This window comes from Miniopterus schreibersii (assembly GCF_964146895.1).
Source record: "Miniopterus schreibersii genome assembly, chromosome: 3".
In the NCBI taxonomy this organism is placed as follows: domain Eukaryota; kingdom Metazoa; phylum Chordata; class Mammalia; order Chiroptera; family Miniopteridae; genus Miniopterus; species Miniopterus schreibersii.
Window position 1 is genome coordinate 54,287,085 of NC_138103.1, and position 27,376 is coordinate 54,314,460.

A 27,376-nucleotide genomic window follows, 5' to 3' on the forward strand; every position below is an offset into this window, starting at 1 on the left:
TACTGACTTTAAAAACCCAGGGCAATTGTTTTGGTAATTGCCTCACTGAGGCCACATGGCTTAAGCAGTTTCTTACATGTGACATCAAAGGAACAAATATTTGGCAATTTCCCAATTGTTAGCAGGTGGCCTTTTCCTGCTGGTGACATTTGAATGAAGTGTGACTAACATTCTTTCCTTTGCCCATTGCCCCAAGAATGATTTCCAGTGAAACTTCTTGGCTTCTTGTAATTTGCAGTTGTAATATAATAACAACAACAAACCAGCAAATGCATAATATTTAACATGTTCCAGACATTGCTTCTAAGTGCTTTAAATGTGTTCACTCGCTGAATCCTCACAACTCTGTGTAGTAGGTACAATTATCGTTTCCATTTTACAGATGAGGAAACGGAGACACATAGAACTTAAGTCACTTACCTAAGTCAGGATCCTCAAAGTGGCAAAGCAAGATGTGGACCAGACCACCGGCTTCCAGAGACTCCTTTCACCCACCACACCACACAGCATCCAGGCAGAGCCACAGAACGTTTGCTAAATTGCAGGTTTCCCAGTTCATGGGAGCTATCAGGAACCTCTATAGTGGGTCATTTTGATGGCTCATTTTGTATTTTCAACTTTCTAACATAGTGCCTAAAGATAACCAAGAAACAGACCAGCAGAAAATTCTAGCTAAAGGGCTGCTGTCCCTACCAAGTGGTGGTTGATGTAAAATGAATGGATTCAAATTCTCTTATTTTGTACTTAATATTTTTCTGACCTTTTGAGTCGTAAGAGGCATATGATGGCAGAAACTTGGCATTCTTGACTTTCAAGTACAAACATACCACCTGGGGGGAGCTGGTTAAAATGGAAAATTCTGATTCAACAGGTGGAGCCTGAGATTCTCCATTGCTAACCAGGTCCCAGGTTTGCTGCCCTTGCTGCTGTTAGTCCCTGGACCACCTTTTGAGTAGCAAGGCCATCAAAGTATCTATTTCTATGAAAGGCAAAAGAATTGAGTGCATGACTTGTCCTTCCAATGTGTTATAAGCTTTTAAAGAGTCGTGATTTGCTTAAGAATATTTCTAAATCATTTCATCAGGAAGGTCTCTGCTGTCAGAAAGCATGGTCTTATTCAAATATAGATCTGATTATGTCACTCCCCTGCTAAAAACCTTTGGAGGCTGCCCACTATTTATCCAATAATGATCTTAATCCTTGAGGTACAAGCAATGCCCATGGTGCTCTGGCCTTGGCCAGCTTGTCCAGCAGGTTGTGTCCTGCTGCCTCCAGCTTAGTGTGCTCCAAATCATGCATATTGTGGTCTAGGTAGGGCATCCTACATTTGTACATTTATAACAGGAATGTCCCTGCAGAAATGTCTTGAGGAAAAAGGCAGCTGCTTCAACACCAATGACTTTTCAGTTGTCCCATATATGTACCAAGTTTTTTCCACATACAGAACCTGTGAAATGCTGTTTGGGGGCCTAGAATCTTCTTCCCCTCCATGTCCTGGCAACTACTACTCATCTTTTAGCTTAAATATTACTTTCTAGGAAGTCATGTTTGATTGTTCCATACGGTCCCATGATAATTCCATCTGTTGTACTTGTCACAATTTTAAGTGAAAGATTAACTCACATAATTGTGTATTTGATGTCTGTTTCGGCCACTGTGAATTCCAGGAGGGCAGGGACAGCTCAGCGTTGTATGCCCAGTGCTTGGCCTAGTTCTTGACACTTTAGATTGGTACTGAGCACATAGAACATGCTTTAAAAGTATTTGGTAAATGAATGAATGGAGCCAATTAAATTTTTATGACAGTGATTCTGTTTCATTCATTAGCTTTGTGAATTCCCTGAACTTCAGTTTCCTCTTCTCTAACTGGGCTACTAATATTGACCTTATGCGTTCATTTTGAAGTTTAAAAAGTAAACACAAAGTGTCATTGTTTGGCACTTAGGAGATACTTAATTTACATTAGATTCTTTCCTTCTTTTATACTGAATGCCTGGGAAAACATTCCTGACGTATTTTTCTTCTGCAGTCACTCTTCCAGTGCTCTCTATGCAGTAGCCTCTCCCTGTGCTTTCCAGCAGCTCTCCTCTCTGTCTAAACTTAAACTTAAGAGCTTCCCAGGAGGTGGACTTTCCTCTTTTACACCTGTTTACCTGAGAAGGTGTTGCCCTAGCAGCTGACATGCAGGTGAAGAGGAGAACTGGGTCAAATAAATATTCCCAACTTCTATATATTATACTTTCCTTGAGAACTTTGCATGTAGCTTGGGAAATTGGTAGTATGAATTTTCCTATGATGGTTCAACTACACAGAATCAGATCTATTCTGGTTTGACAGTGGATGAAATATTTTATATTCTCTTTTCACAGCACCTGAAGAGCGTCTCATGTAACTATACAAACACGTATCTTCTTTGGTAGTTAATGTGCTTCCAGCTTTAGCATGAAAAATGATTGGGTGTTATATTGCAGGTGATACTGTTATCATAAGTTAATGTGGCATCTTTTTTCCAACAACTCAGAGTGATTTAACATATTATTTCATTTATGACCCTTGGATTATTATTAGGTTTGCAATGAGAAAACTTAGATACAGAGAAATTACTAAATTGTCCACTAGATGTTTAAGTGGTCTTTGCTAGAAGAAAGAAGTCATTATTTCCCGAAAGTATATCTATTGTTTTTAAATGAATTTTAGAATGAAAACATGAGAATTTGTGGAAATAATTATTCTTAGAAATAAGAAATAATATTCTTCTGAATTAATTCTGAAAATGTTTGGCCACTTGATTTTATAAATGCACTTCCAATTAGGTACAAGGCATTGTTCTTGGCTGGAGATGCATGCCATGCAATATTGCCTTCATATTTGGGGGATTAATTGCTGGGGGAATGTGGGAGGACAGACCTTATAAAGTAAAATGATATAAACATTGAGTAAGTTCAACGGTCATAAGGACCATGAAGTGATTTTCTAAAACAGAGTGACTGATCGGGATTTGGACTGGGTGGTAAGGAAAGGCTGCTCTGAAGAACTGACACCAGTTTTTACTCATGGATGATTTGGGAGTAGAGAGAAGATGTCCTTGTGTAGTATTAGATATTGGAAATGTACATAGACTTTCTTTCAGTGTTCCAGAATAGGAGCCAGCAAACCTTTTCTATAGAAAGCCAAATAGCAAATATTTTAGGCTTTGTAAACCATACAGCCTTTATCACAACTACTAAACTCTACCGTCGTAGAGTGAGAGCAGCCACGGATGAGCATGGCTGTGTAGGGGAGGAAACAGTTTAGGGTCCCTGGCTGGGTTTGCAGATTAAGCGGACAAAGACAGATTAACAGGAGAAAAACATACAAGTTGATTTGGTATAAGTTTTACGTGGCATGGGGGCCCTCATAAGTAAATGAAGCCCTAAAGAAACAGTTAAACATGGGTATTTCTATGCTAGGGTTGATGAGGAATGCACAGTTGTGGAGAAGTATGATAGGGCAAGGAGGGAAAGGTAAGGGAGGCAAACTGGGGGAACTCAGCCAGGCCTGTTTGTTAGGGTTCTTCTCAGTGTCCCTTGGACTTCAGAGGTAAGGGGGCTCCTTTCCTGGGGATCTAGGGAGAGCATCTCTCATATGAGGGTTTTATGCCCTGTTTCAGGAAAGAAGGGCCTTGAGGAAGGTCCGAGTAACCTTCCTGCTTCTGCTGTTCTCTCAGACTCCTTCAGCTTGAAGAATTAAATATGAAGAGATGCCTTATTTTGGAGCAGCATGCCTTGAGCCCCATCAGCTGTATTCTAATGGAACTTTATTTACAGACACCGAAATTTGAATTCAGGAGGCTTTTGCGTGTCTCAAAACATATTCTAATGTTTTTCAACCATTTAAGAATCATTCTTAGCTTGTGGGCCATAAAAAAGCAGGTGGCAGGCTGGATTTGTCTCCTGGGCTATAGTTGCCAGCCCTTGTTCTAGAGAACTGTGCAGCACCCAGGCTCCCAGGTGGCTGTATCGCTTCTCTTCAGTGTGGTCATTTGGAGAGGAGGCCTGCACATAGCCCCAGCATGGACTTTTAACTTCTCTCCCAAGGCCTGAGTAACCATTCCACTTACAGATAGGCTTGGTATCTTTCTACAGAAGGAATTTCCCTTTGAAATAGCTTTAACTCAGTTCTTAAAACTTACCTCTTACTCTTCAGGGCTGCGAGCTGCAGAATTTGGACCAATTAGTCCACCCATGCTTAGTGGTCATCAGACATTGCCTGCAGTACCATCGTTTTTCTTGGCACAAAGTGTTTAAAAGGATATCGCCTACTTAAGAGTCAACAAAGAGAAAAAGCCATAAAGATGTTAAGGAGAAACCAGGCCATACCTTGCTTAAATAAACTAGGCATGTCTAACTTGGAGAGGAAAAGACTAGAAGAGGCAAGATAGCCTATTTAGTCTTCATGTAAAAAAACAAAATAGGCTGTCCAATTCAGCTAATGGAGATGCTTAGGAATAAATGAGGAGATGGATTTTGGGTGTCTGTCAGTGAGAAAACCTAAATTCTCATCCCTAATGATAAAGAAGGAAGTCAATTACAACACTGTGCTCCTTGTCTTTTCTTTCTATTGTTGACAGTATTACAGATGTCTTCCATTTCCCCCACCCTTCGCCCCCCTCCACCCAGTGCCCGCCCGCCCCAGGCCTTCACCCCATTATTGTCTGTGTCCATGGGTTATGCATATATGTTCTTTGGTTAATCTCTTCCTGCACCACCACCCCGCCCCTTCCCTCTGAGATTTGTCAGTCTCTTCTATGCTTTCATGTCTCCTGACCGATTTTGTTCATCAGTTTATTTTGTTCATTAGATTTCACTTATAAGTGAGATCATGTGATATTTGCCTTAGCCTGACTGGCTTATTTTGCTTATCATAATAATTTCCAGGTCCATCCATACTGTCACAAAAGGTAGAGATCCTTCTTTTTTGCAGCCGCATAGTATTCCATGGTGTAAATGCACCACAGCTTTTTTATCCACTCATCTACTGATGGGCACTTGGGCTGTTTCCAGATCTTAGCTAACGTAAATAACATTGCTATAAACATAGGGGTGCATATATTCTTTCTGATTGGTGTTTCGGGTTCCTTAGGATATATTCCCCAAAGTGGGATCACTGGGTCAAATGGCAGCTCCATTTTTAATTTTTTGAGGCAACTCCACACTGTTTTCCACAGGGGCTGCAGCAGTGTTCGAGGGTTCCCTTTTCCCCACACCCTCGCCAGCACTCGTTGTTCGTTGACTTATTGGTGGTCGCCATTCTGGCAGGTGTGAGGTGGCACCTCATTGTAGAGAGCCAGTAGACTATGAAAAAGTGTGCTTCTTTTCTTTACCCACTACAGAGACTAGCCTACATTTCGGTAGTCCTTTCTCATTAGAATGTTCTCCCTATGTGTTTTTAAATGTAAAAGGCTTTGGTAACTTGAGCTGTCTAGCAGAGGGACTGGCTACCTTGAATGGCAGTGGGTTTCCCAACACTGAAAGACTTCAAAGAGAAGCTAGGCCACCATTTCACAGATGCTAGAGGACTTTTATTTATGCCTGTCAGTCATATAATTTCATTACGTTTCTTAGCCAGACAGAACTTGGTAGAAATCTCTGGGTTTAGGAGGCAGAGCTTTAAAAACCTGTTTTGGCTGTGTTTTGCCGTTCTTGCCAGTGCCTACTACTAAAGCAAAATCCCTCTTTTTTCCACAAATAATTCAGTTGAATTAAAATTAAATCCAACTTTGGTGACCTGATTAGCAATCATTTCTTTTTCAATTGGCAAGCTTAGGCAGAATAGCCCTTGTGTTTCTACCTTGCTCCACTATCTTTAGAACTGCTCACCTACTATGGGGCTTGCAGTTAATTTGAGCCCATTTGCATACATTTAAAGCCATGATTCCTAGATTCAATGTTATAGTAGTCTTGCTAGATGCAAAACTAAAAAAGGCTTTCATGGTCAAAAATACTATAGAAACACTACATAATGAATACTAATATCCCTTCTTGGAGAGTCACAGGGCTCATGAATAGCTAAAGGCTCTGAGAAATCCTGCAGAAAACAAAAGCATTTAATATTGTTGAAGCCAGCATTTTCAGAACACACATACTACTCATTAACATCCCATGAAAAGTGCTTTGAAAATCTTACCTTATAAAATGTGTGGGGGAAAATCCTAGTTGATACAAGCAGATACAGACAAAAGTGTTTCAAAGAGGTCTGCCTATGTACATTTATAAATATGTGAACAGTACAAAATCATTTTTAAACACACAGAATTCTGTGTAGAGCATGTGCAGATTATCAGTTTCCAAGGAACTGGAATCAGTTGCCCAATTATAAACTTTTATTGAAGGTAGCTATTTTCTTGATGATCGAGAGTGCTTTTCTACTTCATTGTGTCAGCCTCTTCAAGACTGAGTTTCTTCATCTGTTAAAAAAAAAATGGAGATCATGTTCACCTCATAGAGTTTTTGTGAAAATCAAGATAAATGGGAAAATGTGTGTAAAACACTTAATTTAGTGCTTGCACCATTGTGGATATTCTATAAAGACCTGTATTCTATCTCACTATAATCGTGGTCCTGAATTGAGACTGTGGGTATTCAAAAGAGAAATCTAGCCCAGCCAGTGTGGCCCAGTGGTTGAGCATCGACCTATGAACCAGGAGGTCATGGTCAGATTCCCGGTCAGGGCACATGCCCGAGTTGCAGGCTCGATTCCCAGATTGGGGCTTGCAGGAGGCAGTCTGTTATTGACTCTCTCTTATCACTGATGTTTCTCTCTCCCTCTCCCTTCTTCTCTCTGAAATCAATAAAAATACATTTAAAAAGAGAAATCTAATGTTTAGTGTTTGTTTGGGTACTGAAGAAAACAGCATAGAATAAGTTGTTAGTGCTGCACTTCAATTTGTATACAAGTCTTTTAGAACATAAAGCAAGAAAATATTTCCCAGGGTAAAACTTGGGAAAGAGGATCCCTAAAAGAATGACTATTTTGTCTTCATATGCTTAAGACCCATTACATGGGATTTTCTTTTTAAATTTTCAAAATTTGCCAAAATAAGAATAGTTTAAGGGGGAAAAGTAATAATCAAGTAATATTTAATTGAAACATAAATAAATGGCAGGTCTTTCTATCTATTATTTGTCTTTTATAAAAGAATTGCAAGATTTTCAAAACTAATTTTCTGGACAGGTTTCAATTCTATTTTTGTTAATTTCTATAGTGGACTAGGCTGTGGCATTCAAATTTAGTGCTTCCCTAAAGCGATTTTCAAGTGATAGATACTCCACCCCCTTTCCTCAGGCATTAATTTATTGGTCTAGTGTTTTAGTTTTGAGCCCTTGTATATATGCTACACTTTCTATTCTTTCACTTGCTCTCTCATACCTATGTCTTTCTGTCTCCCTTTGGTTAGGGATGCTCGTTAGTGCCTGGTTAATTCAGCATCCCTAAGCTCATGACACACTCTTCCACAACATTGCTGCCAAATCCATTTCAGTGACTCAGCAGGAGCTTGTCATTAACAACATTCTTTTAGGAAGTAAAAATTAAGCAGTCTTGGAAAGCAAAGTGCCAGCACACCATGTATGGGTAAATCTTTGGTAGCAATAAACAGAGACTCCTGGTGGGTTGTTGGTGGAGTTCCTTGCCTGACACCACCCTTCCTTTGAAGCACTAACAAGTTCATTTCTCAAAAGGAGTTTAAAATAATGACTGCAGTGAAAAGGGCCCGTCAGTGTTATTGAAAAGACAATCTGTTTCCAAATCTTACATTTGTTTATGTAATATATAAACCATTTGATAGATAAAGGAGAAGGCAGATGGAATTCAAAATAGCAGCTTTATTGTTGGTAAAACCTGGGTCAGAGAATATGGACTTAAATATGTGGCTTGTCAACACTGCTCTCCAGCATAAGCTCATCCCTCCATCCCCCCTGCGGCCCTAACTTCCCCCCTCACCACCCACTAAACCATCAACTGAGCTGAAATGGGTATTAGAAAAGCAAAAACAATAAATTTCCTCTACATAAAGTCTGTGGTGCTATTTCCTAGTTTGCAGATAACATTGAGCTCTAGATCATGAAAATCAAATCACAGAAATAAAATTATCAAGAGGAAGCAAAGTGATGAGCTTCTAAATGAGCAAGGAAAAGAAATGTACTCATTCTGAAATAATCTAGATTATATTTGCTTAAGATATTTAAAATATAAGAGATAAGAGAGTCATTATCTTTAATTAAATATTTTACATATTATGATACTGAGCATATCATGCTAATTATCCAAACAAAATAGAAATTATTATTTCACTTTTCTAGTTCAACTGATAGATACATAAGTATAGGAACTTCTGATTACTGATCTTTGAGAAAGTCATAATGAAGCCAGAAGAAGGCTGAAAGGAGCAATTAAGATGGCTGTATCATTGTGGGAATTCCTAAAATAGATTTATTGAGAAACCAATTTATAAACTTCTTAATTTTGAAACGACAAGGCCTACAAGTTTGAAAAATATGTATAAATTTATTTGTAGAATTAGTAGCATAATTCTGAGAACACTATAAATGTGAATTTTCCTTTTTTTAAAAAAAAAAGTATATTTATTGTTGAAAGTATTACAGATGTCCCTCCTTTCCCCCCCTCCATCCCCACCCCAAGCCTTCACAGCACTATTGTCTGTCCATGGATTATACATATATGCATATAAATTCTTTGGCTAATCTCTTTCTGCCTCACCCTTTCCCTCTGAAATTCCTCAGTATGTTGTATGCTTCAATGTCTCTGGATCTATTTTGTTCATCAGTTTATTTTGTTCATTAGATTCCACATATGAATTTTTCATGAAAGTTATGTCCTGAATAAAGGGTATAGTAGTGTTCAGAACACAAATTGCAAGCAGAGTACAAAGATTTAACTAGTCTTAAATAGATTTTAGATAACAAATGGGTATATATAGAATAATTTCATTTGGCATTTAAGTTAAACATACATATATTCATTTATGTATATTTGTATATAATATGAATAAAATACTGCACCAAATATAGTGAATATCACTTATTGGTAGGATTTGGTATAATTTTAGCTTCCTTAGTTGGATTTTTATGACTTCTAGAATGAATGTATATTACTTTTAAATGAGAAAAGGAATAAATAAGTTTTCTTAAAGACAAAATAATTTTTGACATAAAAGGAAACTAGTATTGCTCTTTGCGGTGATGTCATTGTGGTCCTTCTCATAAATTTATTCCACATACATCCATGAGTATCTCAGAAACAATATTGGCTTGGCTGGGCCATTGTTCTCAAAGAACGCGGCATTTCTCTTACTATTAATCAATTACATTTTTACAGCATTATGCCAGGGTAAGTAAGAAGAATTTATAATCACATGCACTGATACCTATCTTACTAAGTCATTTTTATTCTTTCCAAGAACGCACCTTTCAAGATCAAGGTTCTGATACAGAAAATAATATGAACCAAGTGCCCAGCCTGGTCGAAGCCATCTTTAAAGTACTATACTATTGCACTTTCTCAACACAAACATTTGGGAATGTTTTTGTGAGCTACATGGAAGAAGAACAATTATGGGACTTTTTATATAACATTCCAGGTATGAGAAATTTATAATTTTTAAAGAAGCATTTAAAAAATACCTAAATGTATCTTTAAAGGTGTTTTAAAAGTGTTATTAATATCAGTTTTGCTGAGTCTGCTATTTGTAGAATTTTAACTTATGTTTTTTCAGTATAAAGGCTTCTTTTGGAAGTCATTAGCTATTAGCTCCTATCAAAATTTAGCATATTTGGGACAAGGTGAGGGGGAGGTTGAGAGGAAAAATTATGTCATGCAGATTATTAGGACCTGTTCTCTCATAAACATTTCATTTAATATTTTCCAGAGATTAAGTTTTGAACACATAAGACATTAGTAAGATATGAAAAAATATCTTGTGACTCTTGGGTGCATTATTCAATGAACTGATGGACAAAACTAATGGTCAATTTTCTTCAAATGTAGAAGGCATTTGTTATGATGACCATGGTGCCTCTCTCTGCAAGGCATCCTACATTCCTCTGGGGACAATATGTTTTCCCATTCTTATTGTTATACCTGTTGCTAAAGCAGAAGATAAAGACAGAGCAGGTTACATACCTGAATAGGAAGCGTTCGTGGACGGCCCTTCCTTCAGCGCCAGATATAAAGATTCTCACATTGTTTTCCTTCCTTTAAATCTCCATACATAATATCTTGGTGAAACAAAGGATGAGAACTTAGACAGTGGTTATCCTGCTGTTAGTCCACTAACCATTTACATCACTTACATTTCTCTTTTCTTAGCATATCAGTTATACTTCTTTTTTTACTTTTTCAAGTGGTTGCCCCAGAGTTTGCAACATATATAAAGTTTGAAACTGATCCAAGTCCTTTCAGATAACACTGTAACAATTCACAGGTGGTGTAAGTGCCTTATAATAACAAAATAATTCTAATTTCCTCCTTCCCATTTCTTGTATCATTGCCGTTATTCATTTCACTTACATATAAACACACAGAAATATATATGTATGCATACATAATACATGCATGAGTTAATGCATTGTTGGTATTATTTTGAACAAACTTATCTATTAGATCAATTATGAATAAGAAAAACAAAAGTTTTCATTTCGCCTTCACTTATTCCTTCTTCAAGCTCTTTCTTTATGTAGACCTGAGTTTTTGACCTATATTACTTTCTTTCTCCCTAAAGAACTTCTTTTAACATTTCTTGCAAGGCTAGTCTACTGGCAACAAATCCCCTCAATTTTTATTTGTCTGAGAAAGTCTTTATTTCTCCTTTCCTTTTGAAAGATAATTTTGTAGGATAGAGAATTCTCGGTTGATTTTTTTTCTTTCAACACTTTAAATATCTCACTTCACTCTCTTAGTTGCATGGCTTCTGAGAAGTCGAATGTAATTCTTACCTTTGTTCCTCTAAATGTAAGATGTCTTTCCCTATGGTTTCTTTCAGGAGTTTTTCTTTATCTTTGATTTTTCTATAGTTTGAAAATAATGTTCCTAGGCATAGTTTTTTAATGTATTTATCTTGCTTAGTGTTCTCTTAACTTCCTGGATCTGTGGTTTATGTTTCACATTAATTTGGGGGAAATTCTTGTTCATTATTGTTTTAAATATTTCTTCTGTTTTTTTGTTTTCCTCTCTTTCCTCTGCTCTATTCCCATTATACATATGTTACACCTTTTGCAGTTTTTCCATAATACTTGGATATTCTGTTTTGGTTTCTTTTTTTTAGTCTTTGTTCTCTCTGCTTTTCAGTTCGGGAGGTTTCTGTGGACATATCCTTAAGCTCAGAGTTTCTTTCATCCTCTTTGTCCAGTTTACTAATAAGCCCATGAGAGGCTTTCTTCATTTTTGTTACAGTGCTTTTGATCTCTAGTATTTTCTTTTTTTTTGAGGGGGGTGGTTCTTAGGGACTTTCATCTCTCTATTTACATTGCCCATTTGTTCTTTTATGCTATTTTATCCATTAGCACATTTAGCATATTAATCATAGCTGTTTTAAATTCCCAGTCTGATAATTCTAACATCTTTGCTATGTCTGTTTCTGATGTTTGCTATTTCTTTTCAAATTGTGCCTTTTAGTAGGTCTTATAATTTATTTTCTTGAAAGCTAGACATAATGTACTGGAACTACTCTAAATAGGTCTTCAGTAATGTGATGGTGGGGTGTAGGGGAGAGTAAACTATCTATAGTCCTATGATTAGGTCTCAGTTTTTTACTGAGCCTGGTGATTCTTGATGGTATACTTCACAAATGTTTCTCAGTCTCTTTCTTCCCCTTAGATTGGAGAGGATGGCTAGAGTGGGCATCAGTTGGTCATTTTCTTTCACCCAGATATGTTAAGCTCTGATAACCCTAGTGGCCTAGGCTCTGTTTTAATAGTTTCTCCTGAGAGCAGACCTTCAGAAGAACAGAGTGCTCTGGCCTATTTCAAAATGTTTCTTTTCCTCTACCCATGCTGGAAGGACTAGATTTTTCTCTGACATTTACTGTGGGAAACTAGTGGAACTCCTGGAGGTAAAACTCACAGAAGTATGGCAGCTCCCCCTCCCCCATGACAAGGTCTTTCTGGAGTTTAAACTCTCAGATTTGTCTGCACTGACCCTCAGCAAATTCATCACAGTTCAGATTTTCCTGCATTGGCACTGCTTCTCATGGTACTTTCTGCTTCTGAGTCTTCGTTCCAGTAAGCCACAACTCCCTGTATTTGCCTGTTTCTCCAGTTCTCCTTGTGTTTTCACCTCTCTTACGGATTCAAGAAGAGTTGTTGATTTTTTTTCATCTGTTCATCTTTTTATTTATTGTTAGGACAGAATGGTGACTTCCAAGCTCTTTATATGCAGGTTCAGAAATGAGAAGTTCTTGCCACTTACTTTCTTTCCTCTGTCCCCTCTTCTCCCATTTTCCCTTTTTCCTTGTCTATATCTTATTTCTACCATAGTCGTCTGTGGTCTTTGCTTAATCCCCCCTATAGTGTCTCCTGCTCAAGATGTTTCAGAACCCTAATCAGGAAAAAACTGGGCAGCTCAACACTGTAACATTGTAAGAAAACTCTTATGTAATAAGAGCAAATATATACATAATGCCTACTATCTACAAGTTATTTTGCACAAATTAACTCCTAAAAACTTTAAATAATTCTTTGAGATAGTGCTATAATTTTCTCTATCATTTTTGATATCTTGATTTTATTTTAAAAGGAATAAATATACCCTTTTAACAACAAGAAATAGGGGAATTTCTGACTTTCTAGAATTTTTAGATACATGAGATGATTTTAATCCATGACTCCAAAGAGTTGAACCAAAATGAATATTAATTATTGATATAGGAAGAAGTCTTTTTTATACCTTTTAATGAATTAAAGTCTTGAAACATCATTTAAAAGATGGCTATGTCTTCCACCATCCCCATAAAGAGCAAAAGCTTACCTAACTGATGATCGTGCCATATTAAAAAATTAAACTCTTAATATTTGATATTCCCAAGATCCTCTTCACCATGGTGGTCTTAACAACAGCCTGAGTCACTTGAGAAATATCACCTTGCAATTTGACCGAGCAAATAAACATAAAGGTGCTTTTCTATATTGATTCAAGTGATAGTCCCAGGATTTTACAGTTATATTTAAAAAACAACTTTTATTGCATTTATCACACAATAATATATCATGGTGAGTAATACAAATAACCAGAAATAAAGCAGGATGGCAGAAACAAGGAAGAAGAAAAGGCAGGGCTAGAGGGAGAGAGGGAGAGAAGGAAGGCAGAAAATTTAAAAGAATTAAAGGAAGAGGAAAGTCATCATTAACGTTGTAGAAGTATATCTTTTAATATTTTATATGTGTATGTAGATATGTATTTTTCAATAAAAATTGCATGTCACACTCTTTCTAACCTGCTTTTATTTTTATACTAAACAATATATGGTTTTATCGTGTAGATGGATTTACCTTGACTAATTAAATAAATAACCAATTATTGGACATTTAGATTATGTCCATTTTTTTATATTCTCTATACAATCATAGTTACTTTCTTAGGATAAAATCCTAGGAAAGGGTTAAGTGGATTAACAGGTAAGTAAACGTTAGAGCTCTTGATATTATTGGCAAACTGTCATCTAAGAAGCTCGTACAATTTATATTCCCACCAGTAGAGTTACAAACTACCAGCAAATACAGTTATTCAGTGTTATTTTAATTTCCATTTCCTTTATTATCAAGAAGAAAATTTTTTTCAAATGTTTATGAGCTCTTCAACAATTGCATGATTTCTAGATTAAGAGCAGCTCTTCTTTCCTATAGCATTATTTATCCCTGAGAAACTGAATCCCCAGTTGAATTAGGCACAAAATATTGCCAGATTCTGCTAACTTTACAGTGATATGCTGTCTGATTTTGAAGTCTCGACATGCGTGGAGTCCGAGCTAGAGGTCATCCGATGCTTGAGACTGGCACTGACCGACGCTGTCAAGGACACTGTACAGCAGATAATATCTGTGATGAGCTCTGGGAGAAACTGTGAGACAAACCTAAACAAGCATGGTGTTCCTGAATGTCTGCTCGAGAGTATTCCAAAAGAATGGAATTATATTCCAAAAGAAACGAAAAGGAAAGAATCAAGCAAAGGTATATTTCTTTTTCTGTAAGAACACATCCCCAAAGAAGCACTTTTCTAGGATATGAGATCAAGTAAAATGCTAAAAATGGTAAGGTTTGTAAACTATATTAGTCTTATTTTCACCATGTATATTTGGGACCTGTTATTTTCTTTTCTGTGAGTCATATGATCAAGGAAACTAGAAATGGAAGTGACTGAGATGGTCATTTTCTTTATTTAACTACCAATCCCAAATTTTCTGTAACATTTTGTGTTCTTGTTAGTATTCACAGATTAGTCACATGATTTTGACTAATTTCCTTTCAATCTACTGAGTAATCTAAAATTCATACTCTTAAGAAGATTGCTGGATATTCAGCTTAAATATACTTTCCTTGAAATTTCTCCCCTTAACTACCAATTATAACTTTCTTTTCTCTTGTTAACACACTTATATCTGTGGCTTTTAGGTCACAAATAGCACCCCATTTAGTAACCACATATTTTCTGACAGTATTTTTCCTCTAACGCCTATCTATGGTTCTGAATTTCATGCATTGTTCCTATTCAAGGCAGTGCATCTACCAAGTGTACTTAAGAACCATCAGTTACTTACATTATTCATTTATTTTATTAATCAAGTCCTCTCTTTTGATTTATTTATTTTTAAAATGTCTTTATTGATTTCAGAGAGAGAGAGAAAGAGAGAGAGAGAGAAACATCAATAATGAGAGTCATTGATCAGCTGCCTCCTGCATACCCCCGCTGGGGATTGAGCCCGAAACCCAGGTATGTGCCCTGACCGGGAATCAAACCGTGATCTCCTAGATCATAGGCTGATGCTCAACCACTGAGCCATGCCAGCTGGGCAAGTCCTCTCTTTTTAAATGGCTTATTCCCATCTAGATGTTTCTACTTTCCGAGAAATTTACAAGATTCCTTTGAATGTATGTTATATATCTGTCTGTATTCATGAATCTTCTTTAGGGTTTTAAAAATAGGATTTTTACTTTTTATAGTCATTCTTTTTGACAATTATTTAATACCTTTATTAACAAGTGCTTGCGGTTTGTTGACTGTTTTGAAAAAAATCAAGTTGTAAATTTTTATTACAAATTAAAAATGAGGTTCTTAAAAATCTCAACTTGATTAGACAAGAAACAATTTTAAAACCTTTAAATATTCATTGAGAAAAAAACAGGCTTTAAAACACACACACGTTTGTCATTACCAAAAAGAGACAGCTTTAGGTGAAAATAAAAACCTCATGCTGCATAAAGTAGCGCAGATAGTTCTAGTTATCTGGTCAATGGGCAAAAAGCAAGCAGTATAGTCTTCAGCTCCGGTCTTTTCATTTCTTGAACAAATGAACAGCAATATGTTCATCTTTTTAAAAGAATATTTTTTCACTAACTAAAGAAACTGTCAGCAGTAAAATACTCCAGCCGAACCCATTAAAGTCAACTGAAGGGACTAGTCTTTCTTTCATTCTTCTGCACGAATATCCTGAATAGTGTGGCTCTGATCCAACAACCTTATATTACAAACTCAAATCAATTATCTATCTGTGACCTTTCATAGTAATGTTTTAATTCTGTCCAAGCCCTATTAAACTGCCTTTGAATCTAGTAAAGCCATTTCACTGAAACTGGAAAATGTCACCTTCCCATTACTTAAGCTCTGCCTTGTCCAAGTTGTTGCCATCACTCTTCATTCTGGCTTTTGGATATTTCATAGATTTTGAACAATTCAGGAGGCATGATCTATAGTTAACATATGATGTCATAGGGGTAGCACCATTTTGCATGTGGCTTTCAAGTCATTCTATTGATAAGTAATTTTGCTTTCTAAGAGCATTTTGGAATTCTTCTATAACATCTTAACAACCTCTGGTTCCAAAAAATGCTTACTTTGTAGGTATTAGTTCTTGTGGTTTTCCCTATTAAATAATCTTTATAAAATTATCACTTAGAGTAGAAGTACAACACTTCTACAATAAACAGTCATGAAGGAGCCCAATCACATAATTATATAAAAGTAGGTGGTGAAAAATGTGACTTTATAAAGCATTTTGTGCATTCCTGGTGGACGTGACATTAGGAGAATAGCACTGTTCCTCCTTTCTGCCCTCTTTTAGACTGAGAGCGCTCAACCTTTATTTTCACTTCCAGATACAAGAAAGAGAATATTTACATGCCAGACATTGTCACTTATTCTTTCAATAGATATTTACTGAGTAAATTACTACTACTACCAGGCACTGGCATTGAGGCCAGAGATAAACTACAAATAAGATATCTCCTCTTGGTGCTTGAAAACTAGTGTAACTGTTTTCAGATGTGTACAAGACAATTCTTTGTTGTGTAAAGAAAGAAAGAAAGAACTTAAACTTTACTAAAATGTCATATGGAGATTGTCGCTAGGATTCTCCCTTGGCCTGTGTGTGAGCCAGTCATGTGTTGGGGACAATATTGTTGGGCAGGGAACAGACACAGTAACCTCACTCTTTCATTAGCTTTTAGCGTACAATAATGAATTAAGGTTGTCCTTTGCATTTCAGAAACTACTTTTAACAAAATTAATCTTCACAAAACAAGCAAGTGGCTTTAACATATTCCTGTAAACCAACAAAATCAACTGCAGTTTAAAACTAATACTGAGAATGCAAGGAAGAGCAAACTATGACAAAGTTAAAAAGCTCACACATTTCTGTTTCTAACATGAGCTCTTTCTCAGCCATATTATAAGGAAAAACAATAATAATCTGATCAGATTTAGCCAAGAAAAAGAATAAAAATGGAAATGTGTGGAAAAACCATTTGAAATATGACTTCCCTTACATTATTGTTAAACATGAGTCCTTCCTAAGTGAGTATTATGCCTTGAGATACTAGCTAGAAATAGTTTAAAGTCATCTTGATTAACAAAAGATTTCAAAACCAAGCATTTAAAACATGAAAACAAACCTCTGTAATAGCCTCCAGCAATGTTTTAAGTCAAATGTATTTAATTCAGTACTTCAGTACTTTGCAAAATTTGTCAAAATAATGATAAGTGTTTAGAGACCTTTTCTGAAGGTCATTAGCTTAAGGTTAACCTTCGCTCTTCCTGACACAATGAAAATGACAGATCATGGAAACCACTATGGTGACAAACTAAAACGCACATCTTCGTTTCTTTGTCAGCAAATACCTTCACATAGAAAACACCGAAGCTTTAAAGAAGTAAATATCACAGTAAATTACACAAAGTAGGAAATTTATGGAAGAGTTGAAGGAAAGTTCAGATATTTCTTGTATAGATCAGCTTAGGTATTTGCTCCCTTATTTCAAACAGCAAATACACAAAGAACTGGTTGTTTTGTTTCTTTGACAACAATTACATGAAAAATATACTGGAGAATATATTTTCTTAGCAGTAAATTACATTTTAAATAAAAAGAATGCTTTATGGGAAAACTGCCGGAGGAACTGCTTTAACTGAAACTGGAGTCGGGAGAGGACACAGAGGCAGCACCGTGAGGAGAGTGTACCCCGCGTTCACGTGCAGACTGTTGAGAAAGAAACTGATGGCAGAAATACACAAGCGCCATCAGAAGTCATTAGGGAGTTTCTTTTATAAACACCAGAAATATTCATTTTATAAAAATCACTATCACCTATAAAAATTTTATGGCTGCACACTTAAGAACTTAGAAATAGAATTTTCTAACATGATTAAAATTTTCCAAATGAGAATTTAAGTGATTCTTGAACATTTTGCTTAAAATTATAAAAGCAAAATACTTTTTAAATTTGTTTGCAAGAACAGCTAATTGACATCCTGAATGATGAATAGTTATGAGTCACATTTCAGCAACAGCCTTTGCCTATTTGGTGCCCGAGACTGAAAAGCAAGTGCCATGATTTCGAAAGCACAGTTACTGATGCGCGTTCCACGTGGCTCTGTGCATGTTCATGCAGAGGCCTTCCCGCCCTGTGACAGCCATGAAAACCAAGTATGGAAACAAACCGAACTTAGGACCTGACCTTTGAACCGCTTTTTCAACAGAGTGGTAAGCCCAGATTTTGAAAATAATAAAGCATATTAAATCACATTATTCTTACTCAATAAGTTATTGTTGACATGTTATACCATTAATAAACATGTTTAATTAATTTTAAGACATTATTTTGTCTTTACCTCATTCATAGTAAATTTTCCTTTTGCACATTTTACAATCCACAAACTATATTATAGTCAGGACTATATGCATAGGAAGGAAGAAATGACAAATACATAAATATAGATATCACATTGCATTTATTCTAAGACATGCTTTTTTTCACACTTTATCAGCTTTGAGATTGGTATGGCTCTTATATTACATATATGTGGCTTAGATAGAAGTCACGTTATTTAAATAAAGACAGAAAAATGAGTGTGTGGCAGTCTTAAAAGATCCCTCCCTGGTGTATTGTTAACATCATCATAGACTCAGAGCCCCAGTGATTAGTTGAATGGATTTATTAATTTGTCATCAGCCTAAAGGTTCTGGTTGGAATTTGCCTTAAGCTTTAATGAAGTAGTGGATTTGAGTACCTGGAGTCCTCAGATTTTATAAAATATCAGAAGTGCAGGTATGAAGAGAATTGGTAATCTTTACCTGATATCTACTTAGATTGCCAAATGTTTACTCAGTGTCTGAAGTTAAACCCTCTCTAGGATAAGCAGAATATAAAATATAATCTTTTCGCTCAAATACCTGACATTAGAATGGGGAGTATGAGACACAGACACATAAAGAAACGTAAGACATGTAAAATAATTTAAGAACACAGAGAAGAGGGGTCACAAAGAAGTTTCTTAATTTGCTTTATTTATATTTTAATGCTCATCTAAACATTTATTTGAGTGAAAGGAAAATATTTATTAAGAAACTCTTTTTTATCAAGTATCTAGGTACTTTCACATTTATTATTTTATTTAATACAGCAGTCTTATGAGATTATTCAAATATATGTTGCACCCAGTTTACAAACTTTAAAAAAAAAACTGCTTTAGTTAATTTTAAAATGATTCTGAAGTTGTCATGAATTTCTGAGGAGTCACAGACTAGACATGTGTTTTCCAAGAGCTTCGTACTTTTTAGGGCAGATTGACTTCTTTAAGTGTCGCAAATACCTTGAAAAATCTATTATTTTTGTTCAGTAAAACAATAAATGTTTTATGGAAGTACTGAAAGCTATGTTCTTTTGACTTCTCACTTAGTCCCAAGGTTCAAATTAATTTATGTACAGAGTGGATTAAAACACTGTGCCTGGCTTTGTGGGATATGCAAGAAGCAATGAGATTTTTTTTCCATACTCTTGAGGAACTTTTAGTCCACGTGTAAAGACAACTCATGAGGACATATAACATAATATAACATAAATATAACATAAACAATAATAGGTGATAATACAGAATATGGTACAACATGGCATATTATGGACCTATTACCAAAATAGTTATATGGAAAATATGTTCAAATTAAATTCATAGGAGAAGAGGACTTTGAAACAAGAATTGAGAAACGTGGGTGGCCCATGTGAAGAGGGCATTCCTTGTGAGAATGGTGAGATATTCAGAAGCCAAGGGCCAAGCCAGATTGTGAGGAAAACTAGACTTTGGTTTTAGTGATACCGAGTTCATGATGACTAGGGCAGAAAAAAGGAACACCAACAGGGAGCTGAAGTTTTAGGATTGCTGCCCTGGAGAAAGGCCAAGACTGAAGAACCGAGTCATCTGGAAAATGATTCTCAACCAGGGGGGGAAATTGCCCCCAAGAGACATTTGACAATGTTTGGTTGTCACAGCTGAGGAGGATGCTACTGGCATCTAGTGGGTAGAGGCCAGAGATCCTGCTAAAACATCCCAAATTGCAAAGGGTAGCTCCTCACAACAAAGGATTATTCAGCCCAAAATGTCAATAGTGCCAAAGCTGAGAAGCCCTGGTATAGAGAGGGAGCATCGGTCAATCCTTCAGAGAAATAATACCAAGCAGAGGAGAGTGTGTAGAATCATCAGTCAATGGGCCACAGACTTCTTAGCAAATAAGAAGTGTTAGTAAGAAGTGGAACTAGCGTGGTACTCAAAGAAGCAAAGAAGAGTGGTAGAGGTAACCAGGAAAGTTTGCGGACTCATTTATGCAACAAGTATTTATTGAACAACTGTTGCATATGGTGTCCTAAGTGCTCTGGATACAGCAATGGCTTCATGAAGCTTATATTCTGGTGGAGGGTGACAGACAGTGAACAAATAAGGAGATAATCATTAGGTGATATTAAGTGCAATTAATAAAAGCAACAAATTAAGGTCTAATGATACGGAGGGACTTGGGCTGGGATAGGAAGAGCATGAAGGGACTGCTTTAGATGGGATGGTAAGGGAAGGTTCTGTGAGGAGGTAACATTTGGGCCAAGACCTAATGAAGAGGAGTCAGTCTTGACAGGAGCTGCGACAATTCTGACGTGGATTCAAGGGAGCAGGAGAAAGGCTGACTGAAGTGAAGGCCACGGATATGTCCAGCAGCAGCAATTTGCATTTGTTAGGTTAGGACACCTGGGCCCTTTGAACCCACAGTCTTAATAGATAAAACTATAAATAATAATTCTGAATTTTCTAATATTTATTTGTAGGAGAGAAAAACTAAGTTTGACATTTGGGAAACTTTAGACAGTACTGCAGGGGACCCCAGTAGAGTTCTGTCAGAATACGTCAAGCACTTGCTCTTCTCAACAATTTTCTCCACAAAATTAAACATCCCCACACAACACTCAAAACCACACAGTGATGGAACGCAAATGCTAATATTAATCATACCTTTTCTTTCTTTTCTTCCCCAGGCTTCACAAGGCTTGCTGCTCAGGCAGTATCTATTGTAATCAGCAAGTTACCTACGGTGATTGCATGTTTGCCTCCCCCAATTAAATACTTCTTTTTTCTGTCTGAGAGAAAAATGTCAAAAAACTTTGTTGACTTGAAGAAAGCTAGCCTGCTTGTCTGGAACTTGATTGTAATTATATGTCGGATATTTGAGGATGGGAACACTGTGGAACTTTTAACAGGTGCCTCCCTTGACAGATGGAGTAAAGAGAAACTCGGTTTAATCTGTGTGTGTTTGAAAAGCATCGTCGGGGAGCAGAGTAGCCCTAATCAAATGACCCAGAAGGTCATACAGAGCATTGAGCAGCGAAAACCCAACTGGATTCAATGCCAATTGCTGAGAGCAAGGAAATTGAGCACCGAATGGTAAAGCAATGTTTTTCTTTCACTAAATTTCATCAAATACATTCACAATAACAAAATCGCCAATAAACAGCAACAACAAAATATTGTCAGATAGGCATCAAGGGTCATTTTGGTAATTTCATGGGAATTTTGATGAATATCGAAAAAGATAAATATTCCATTAAAAACTGGATTGTTAGACATTCCTTGCCCTATTAAAATTTGAGACCCATTGATACACTGGAACATTATACCTGTTTAGTCACCATCTTAAGGTTTCTGATTAAAAGGGTGGCAGTTAAACCCAGGAGATTTTGGTTTCACTCCTTTTCAGTGTGCAAACAGGTATCTAGTGGATAGCCTGGAGCATTTTGTAAATGGATTGGGCATGGAGATTAAATTAAGAAGGAATTAATGGATATAAAAGGCTTTTTATTGCTTTCTGTGTACCTGATTGTCAAAAAGGTACACATTTTTCATCTGGTAATGTAAGAATCCCAGAGGGCAACTGGGGCATATCACACTCGAGCTATAAACACACCCAGCTGTTTCTGTATGAAAATGTCAGCCTCCTCATAGGTTTGTCACCAACAGCTAAATGATTTGTGGTACTGCAGACTTTTAAGGGTCCCTGCTGAATTTAAATATGTACATAGACTCCTCCCTTCTTAAAATTGGTCTTCAGTATAGAATTGCATGATATGGATAAAGGAATCAGGGCTCATATGGCCTGCAGATCACTAAGCCAGCCCTTTTTCATTTTTACATCACTCACACACAGTCCCCCATTCTTTCAAACTATACTCATGTTGCCAGCAGATACAATTATAACTTTTTTCCTGAAATGACTTCAAGTTGTTAATTTTCCTTGTACGTGGTAGCGATAAAGAGCTCAGGCTTTGGAATCAGATGGACAAATACAAATCCCTTGTTAGTGGGCCATCTTGTGCAAGTGATGGAATCTCTCTCAAAACCTCATTTTCAGGGATGATGCCAACCTGATAGAATTTTTTTGAGAAATTAAATAACGTTCATAAAGTTCTTAGCATCAGACTTAAAACTAGTAAGCATTTGGCCCTGACCAGGCGGCTCAGTTGGTTGGAGCATTGTCCTGTACACCAAAAGGTTGTGGGTTCAATTCCCGGTCGAAGCATATGGGAGGCAACCTATCAATGTTTCTCACATTAATTTCTTCCCTCCCTCCCTCCCTCCCTCCCTCCCTCCCTCCCTCCCTCCCTCCCTCCCTCCCTCCCTCTAAAAAAAAGTAAAAAAACAACAACTAGTAAACATTAGTTATTTATAAACTCTACTTAAATACATTGAACTCACTGGTTAGTATTATGATAACGAATACTCTTTACTGGTTTATATTAATCTATAAAATGCTTTATTAATCCAAATGTGGAAATGTCAATAAACCTGATCTTCCTGGTCTTGTCATACTGATTTCTAGAAATTTACTTTTAAGACATCCTGTGGGTAAAAATAACAAGGTCAGGCAAAAGCTTAGTAACATTGACAATGACCTTCTCAATCTTTATATTTGCATTGGATACCGATTTACAGGCTTTAATCCAATGACTTAAAGATTAAGGCCAGATGTCATTCTCCATGCCGTGGTTATGAAAGAAGGAGAGTAAAGAAGAGTAAAAATTGTGGATCTGATTATAGTTACGAAGTTAAATTTATGGTACTGCTGATTTAGGAGCCCCTCTAGCAATAAGAGCAGTTTAAAGTATGTCTCAGTCACACACCTGGGGCCACATACAGGAATCCATAAGTAAAATTGTTTCCTTAAAAGTTGATTTTAGTTTAAGTATTTTACAAACAGCAACAACACATCTGGTATCTCCTATGTAGGAAGTTGGCTAATATTTGGCTGATCAGCTATCTGTTGCAGTATGCATCCAAAATGGCAAATTGCTGACTTTTAAAAATATTTGACAGCCCTCAAAGATTCTGAGTTTATATTATGTAATTATGTAATTAGCACAATGCTGTGTCTTTCTCAATTTCTCAGGTAGTGTCAATATTTTTCAAAAAGCAGATTTAAAAGTTATTTATTACATTTATTTGAAAAGGAGTTCAATTTGACTTATTAACTCTCTTTAGGTAATTTCTTACAGGATTTGGGAGCTATAGAAATGTTTCTCCTTGACTTTGATTTTAAGTTGAGTATCTGGTCTACACATAAACTTTCAACGATCATTTATTTCATAGATCTATACCAGGAGGAAAATGTATTTTAAACAATGATGTCTGTGTATAGGTGGAAAGTTGCCTTGGCTTTGCCATATATATAAAGTGTGAGAATGGAAGCGTTTAAACTAAATAGTTCTTCTGTTAAGATCAATGAAATCTTAATTTTCCATGAAGATTTTCTTGGAACTACAAAATAGCATTTAGCTCGATTTCTTTCACTTGCATCCAGATTTAACTTTGATTTTATGGAAATTGTGCATATAACCGCAGTGAAAAGGTGGCAGCTGTAAGCATTGCTTGTCTTGCATCCTGCCTGAAAGCATTACTATTCATTAAAATAACCTTCACTTTGTAGTAACACTCAAGCTGTAAACAGTCAACTTAGATTCTGGAGAACACACAGCCCAAAAAGTAAAGAAATGTCTGTCTTTGCAAAGTAATTTGTCGAGTTGAAGATTATTGTTTTTCATCATGGTGACCCTGACTTGGCTGGCTGGGTGCATATACAGATTAAGATTAATGCAGTTATTCCTTGGCTAAGGTCTGCCTCTTTCAGGGCACATTCTCCCTAATGACATGATTGATATGCAGTCCCAAATCCAGAGAGGAACTCATTAATCACAGCATTGACTGAATCCAATCATGTGCTTCACCTGCACAGTGATGGACAGGAAAGGATACAATTCCGGGGCTGACACTGAGGCACTCCTTTGTCAGAGGACCTCAACTTTTTCAATGTCAGCCTCTGCAAAGCCTGACGAGAAATTTTGCTCGCAACCTGTATGCAGCTTCGAAACACTGACAAATTCCTTTTACTGAAACAAGGTTTTTTTGTTTGTTTCAAGATTTACTCTAGCTAATGAAAATCTCTTAAAGTAGGATTTGCTTTATTTTTTAGCAAGGCTTATATGAGAGTAAAGTTTTTGCTTTTTTATTTTTTATTTTTAAAGAAGGATGTTTTGCAGCTACATGTGGAAGCAATATAAAAGTTAATGTCCAGCAGCTGGGTATCATTTGGTTCAGTCTTCAGGTCAGTGGCACTGACTCTTAGCAGAACTAATTTTATAATCATGGCAAAATCTCAGTAATGAACTGCAGTATAGAGCTGATTATACCACATTAAATTTCGTTTAGTCTGGGAAACAGTGGAAAACCATGCGTTTTCTTAAGAATATTTAAATTGCAAAGCCTAACATGATCCAAATAGCAATTGCAATAAGAAAATTAGTGTGGAATATATATGATGTAAGTTGAATATCATGACTTATTTTGCACTTTTAGTTTGGGAACTTTTTTAAAAAAAATTATGCCATCCATTATTACTATGTAAATAATGTCTAAAGTCAATAATAAGCATATGAGTTCTTATATAAAAGAAATATTTCCCAAATATAATTTGCACATTCCTGGGGTAGTGATAATAGACCCTTTTCCTAGAAGAATAATCAGGGCAGTGACTTTTACTAAGTATCTGTTACCAAGAAGAAACAGGAGAGGGGGCACATATTTTTTAAAGGCAACAAGTGTCAAAAGGCCAATTTAAAATACCCAGTGGTAAGCACAGGGCCAGGAAGCACCCCAACTATATTTAGCTTAATAGGCTCCCCTTTTGACACTTTAATTAGTCTTTAATGTGTTCTGAGACAGGTGTAGAGAGGAATCTACAAAAGACACCATCCCAAAGCTATTTCTGGCATCAAAGATACTTTTTATCCTCAAAGAGAAAATACAAATTATTTCTTAACGTCTTCTTAAAAAGAAATGTTTTGTTTTCATCCCATGATTATGGCAATTTCAACAATTGCAGTAATGGGAAAATGTTTTATAGATAGGAGTATAAATGCAATAAAGAAATGTTTTAAAAAGAAATGATTCAATTTTTTAAAAATGCTTTCAGGTGCTTAGTTCTAAGGCACTGTTTATATGAGCAGCAGCGGTTTGGGGAGGCTCACCTATTTGAGCAAAGTCTTTATGAGTGCTTTGAATATGAGACTTGCATCGACTCTCCACACTCAATCTCTCTGCTTATTTTCCCCTTTACAATTCTTCATCACTGATATGTCTCTGCTTTCTTTGTATTTAGTGCATTTATGACAATGGAGAAAAGCACAGTCTTAGAAGAAGGAGATATTGCTCTTGAACTGACTGAGCAGAAAATAAACATGATGGTCCTGGATATCTGCCACAAACCAGGTGGCAGCGAGTACCTGAGGCAAATTTATCACATCATGTGGCTCAATGAGGTAGGGAAACGGCCTTTTTACCGAGCAATTAGGTGTGTACTGGCCTGAGGCAGCGTCTGCTGGCAGCTAAGGGTTAGTCAAGGAGGCGATAATACTTCTTAAAGTCAATACCAAACTCAATATTGCATTATTAATAGAATCTATTCAGCCCCGGCTGTTCTGCATTTGTACAGCAGAAGCTTCACGGAAACAATGTAGGTTTTATTTATACGGTTTAAACAATAACACGGTTCATAAACTCAGTTCAGTTCTGAATCCTATAGACTAGAGGTGTAGTTTGGGAATTGTGTGTTTGTGACTGTTAAGCCAATGTCACAAATCTGGTGTTTGTGAAATGAAGAATTTTCTGGAGAGAATTTTCTGTAGCTCGTCTCAAGTAGACAGCATACCTCTTACATAATGAGAAAATTTCAGAAGAATATTGAGCCATATGTGGGAGCAACTAGCTTAACCCAAGAAAATGCATTAATGCACAGACACTGGTTTGAACCAATGTCATGCTTGTCCACCTCTCAGCTGGGTTAAGCCTCTGACCTTTCATGTTTCAGGCTGTTTTAGCAAAAATGTAAAGAGCGGCATCTCAGTTATTATTTAAAACAATACAAGTATGCTCATTTAATCAGGTTTTTAATTTGATCATATGTATCTGAATTAGAATGTGACATCTAATGTGAATAGAATTATGTTTATATTTGCAAACACATGAATGCATTTTTTGGAATGGTAAAAATTGTATAATATGAATAATGTGATGATACACTGTTTATCTCAATGAAATAGACCTTAAAAACCATACGCTTCTAAGGAATGAATTAAATTCTATCACAGCATTTTACAACTGAGTTATATGAATGTTCTTCTCACTATTGTCTATCTGAAAGTTACTTCAAGTAAATCTTGTTTCCTGGCTTTCCAACAGCTAATCAACTAGTCAATAAACAGGTGATGTAATAGTGTATTCAGCGATCACCTGGGAAGGAACTGAGGAATTTGTAGCTATGAAAAAATCATCCTGTCCCTAAGGGACTTGGGCTCAGTATGGAGATGTTACAATGTAATACAGCCTATTCACTCTTGCTAATAATCCTTCACAGCTAGTTGGAGGTTTCTATCTGGGGAACTTTGGAACTCTAACTCCTGGCCTTGGCTAACTGAAACACCTCCATTTCAAAGTCATGGTCTGTATTGGCATGTCCACCTGGCCACACAGATTGGTCAAAATAACTATTGATTGCTGAGGAACAGATGTTGTAGCAGGATTCACTCAGATCCTTAGTAAAATGGCTTTACAGCAGTTCTGAGGTCAGCAATGGCTGGTATAGATTGAGAACCGATAGGCTAGTCCTCTTTTTAAAAGGTTCATAACTCAAAAAGATCAGTAATCACCAGTAAGTAAAAACAACAAAAATTAAGTTGGATATTCAGAAAATTCAAAGGCTGTTTTTCCTCATGGAGCTTGTGGGACTCTGAAGCAGTTGTTCTGAAGAGGT

The 27,376-nt window shown here is 36.5% G+C and overlaps 1 protein-coding gene across 1 annotated transcript in view; it reads left to right on the top strand.

Annotated features, from left to right (window-relative positions):
- Positions 1-27,376, top strand: part of KIAA0825 — a 330,258-nt gene that overhangs the window by 138,002 nt on the left and 164,880 nt on the right. Inside the window, exons 14-17 of the mRNA XM_081133727.1 lie at positions 9,458-9,637; positions 13,995-14,219; positions 21,057-21,462; positions 25,727-25,886. Of these exons, the coding sequence (XP_080989853.1) occupies positions 9,458-9,637; positions 13,995-14,219; positions 21,057-21,462; positions 25,727-25,886 (971 nt within the window). The remainder of the gene's footprint in view (positions 1-9,457; positions 9,638-13,994; positions 14,220-21,056; positions 21,463-25,726; positions 25,887-27,376) is intronic.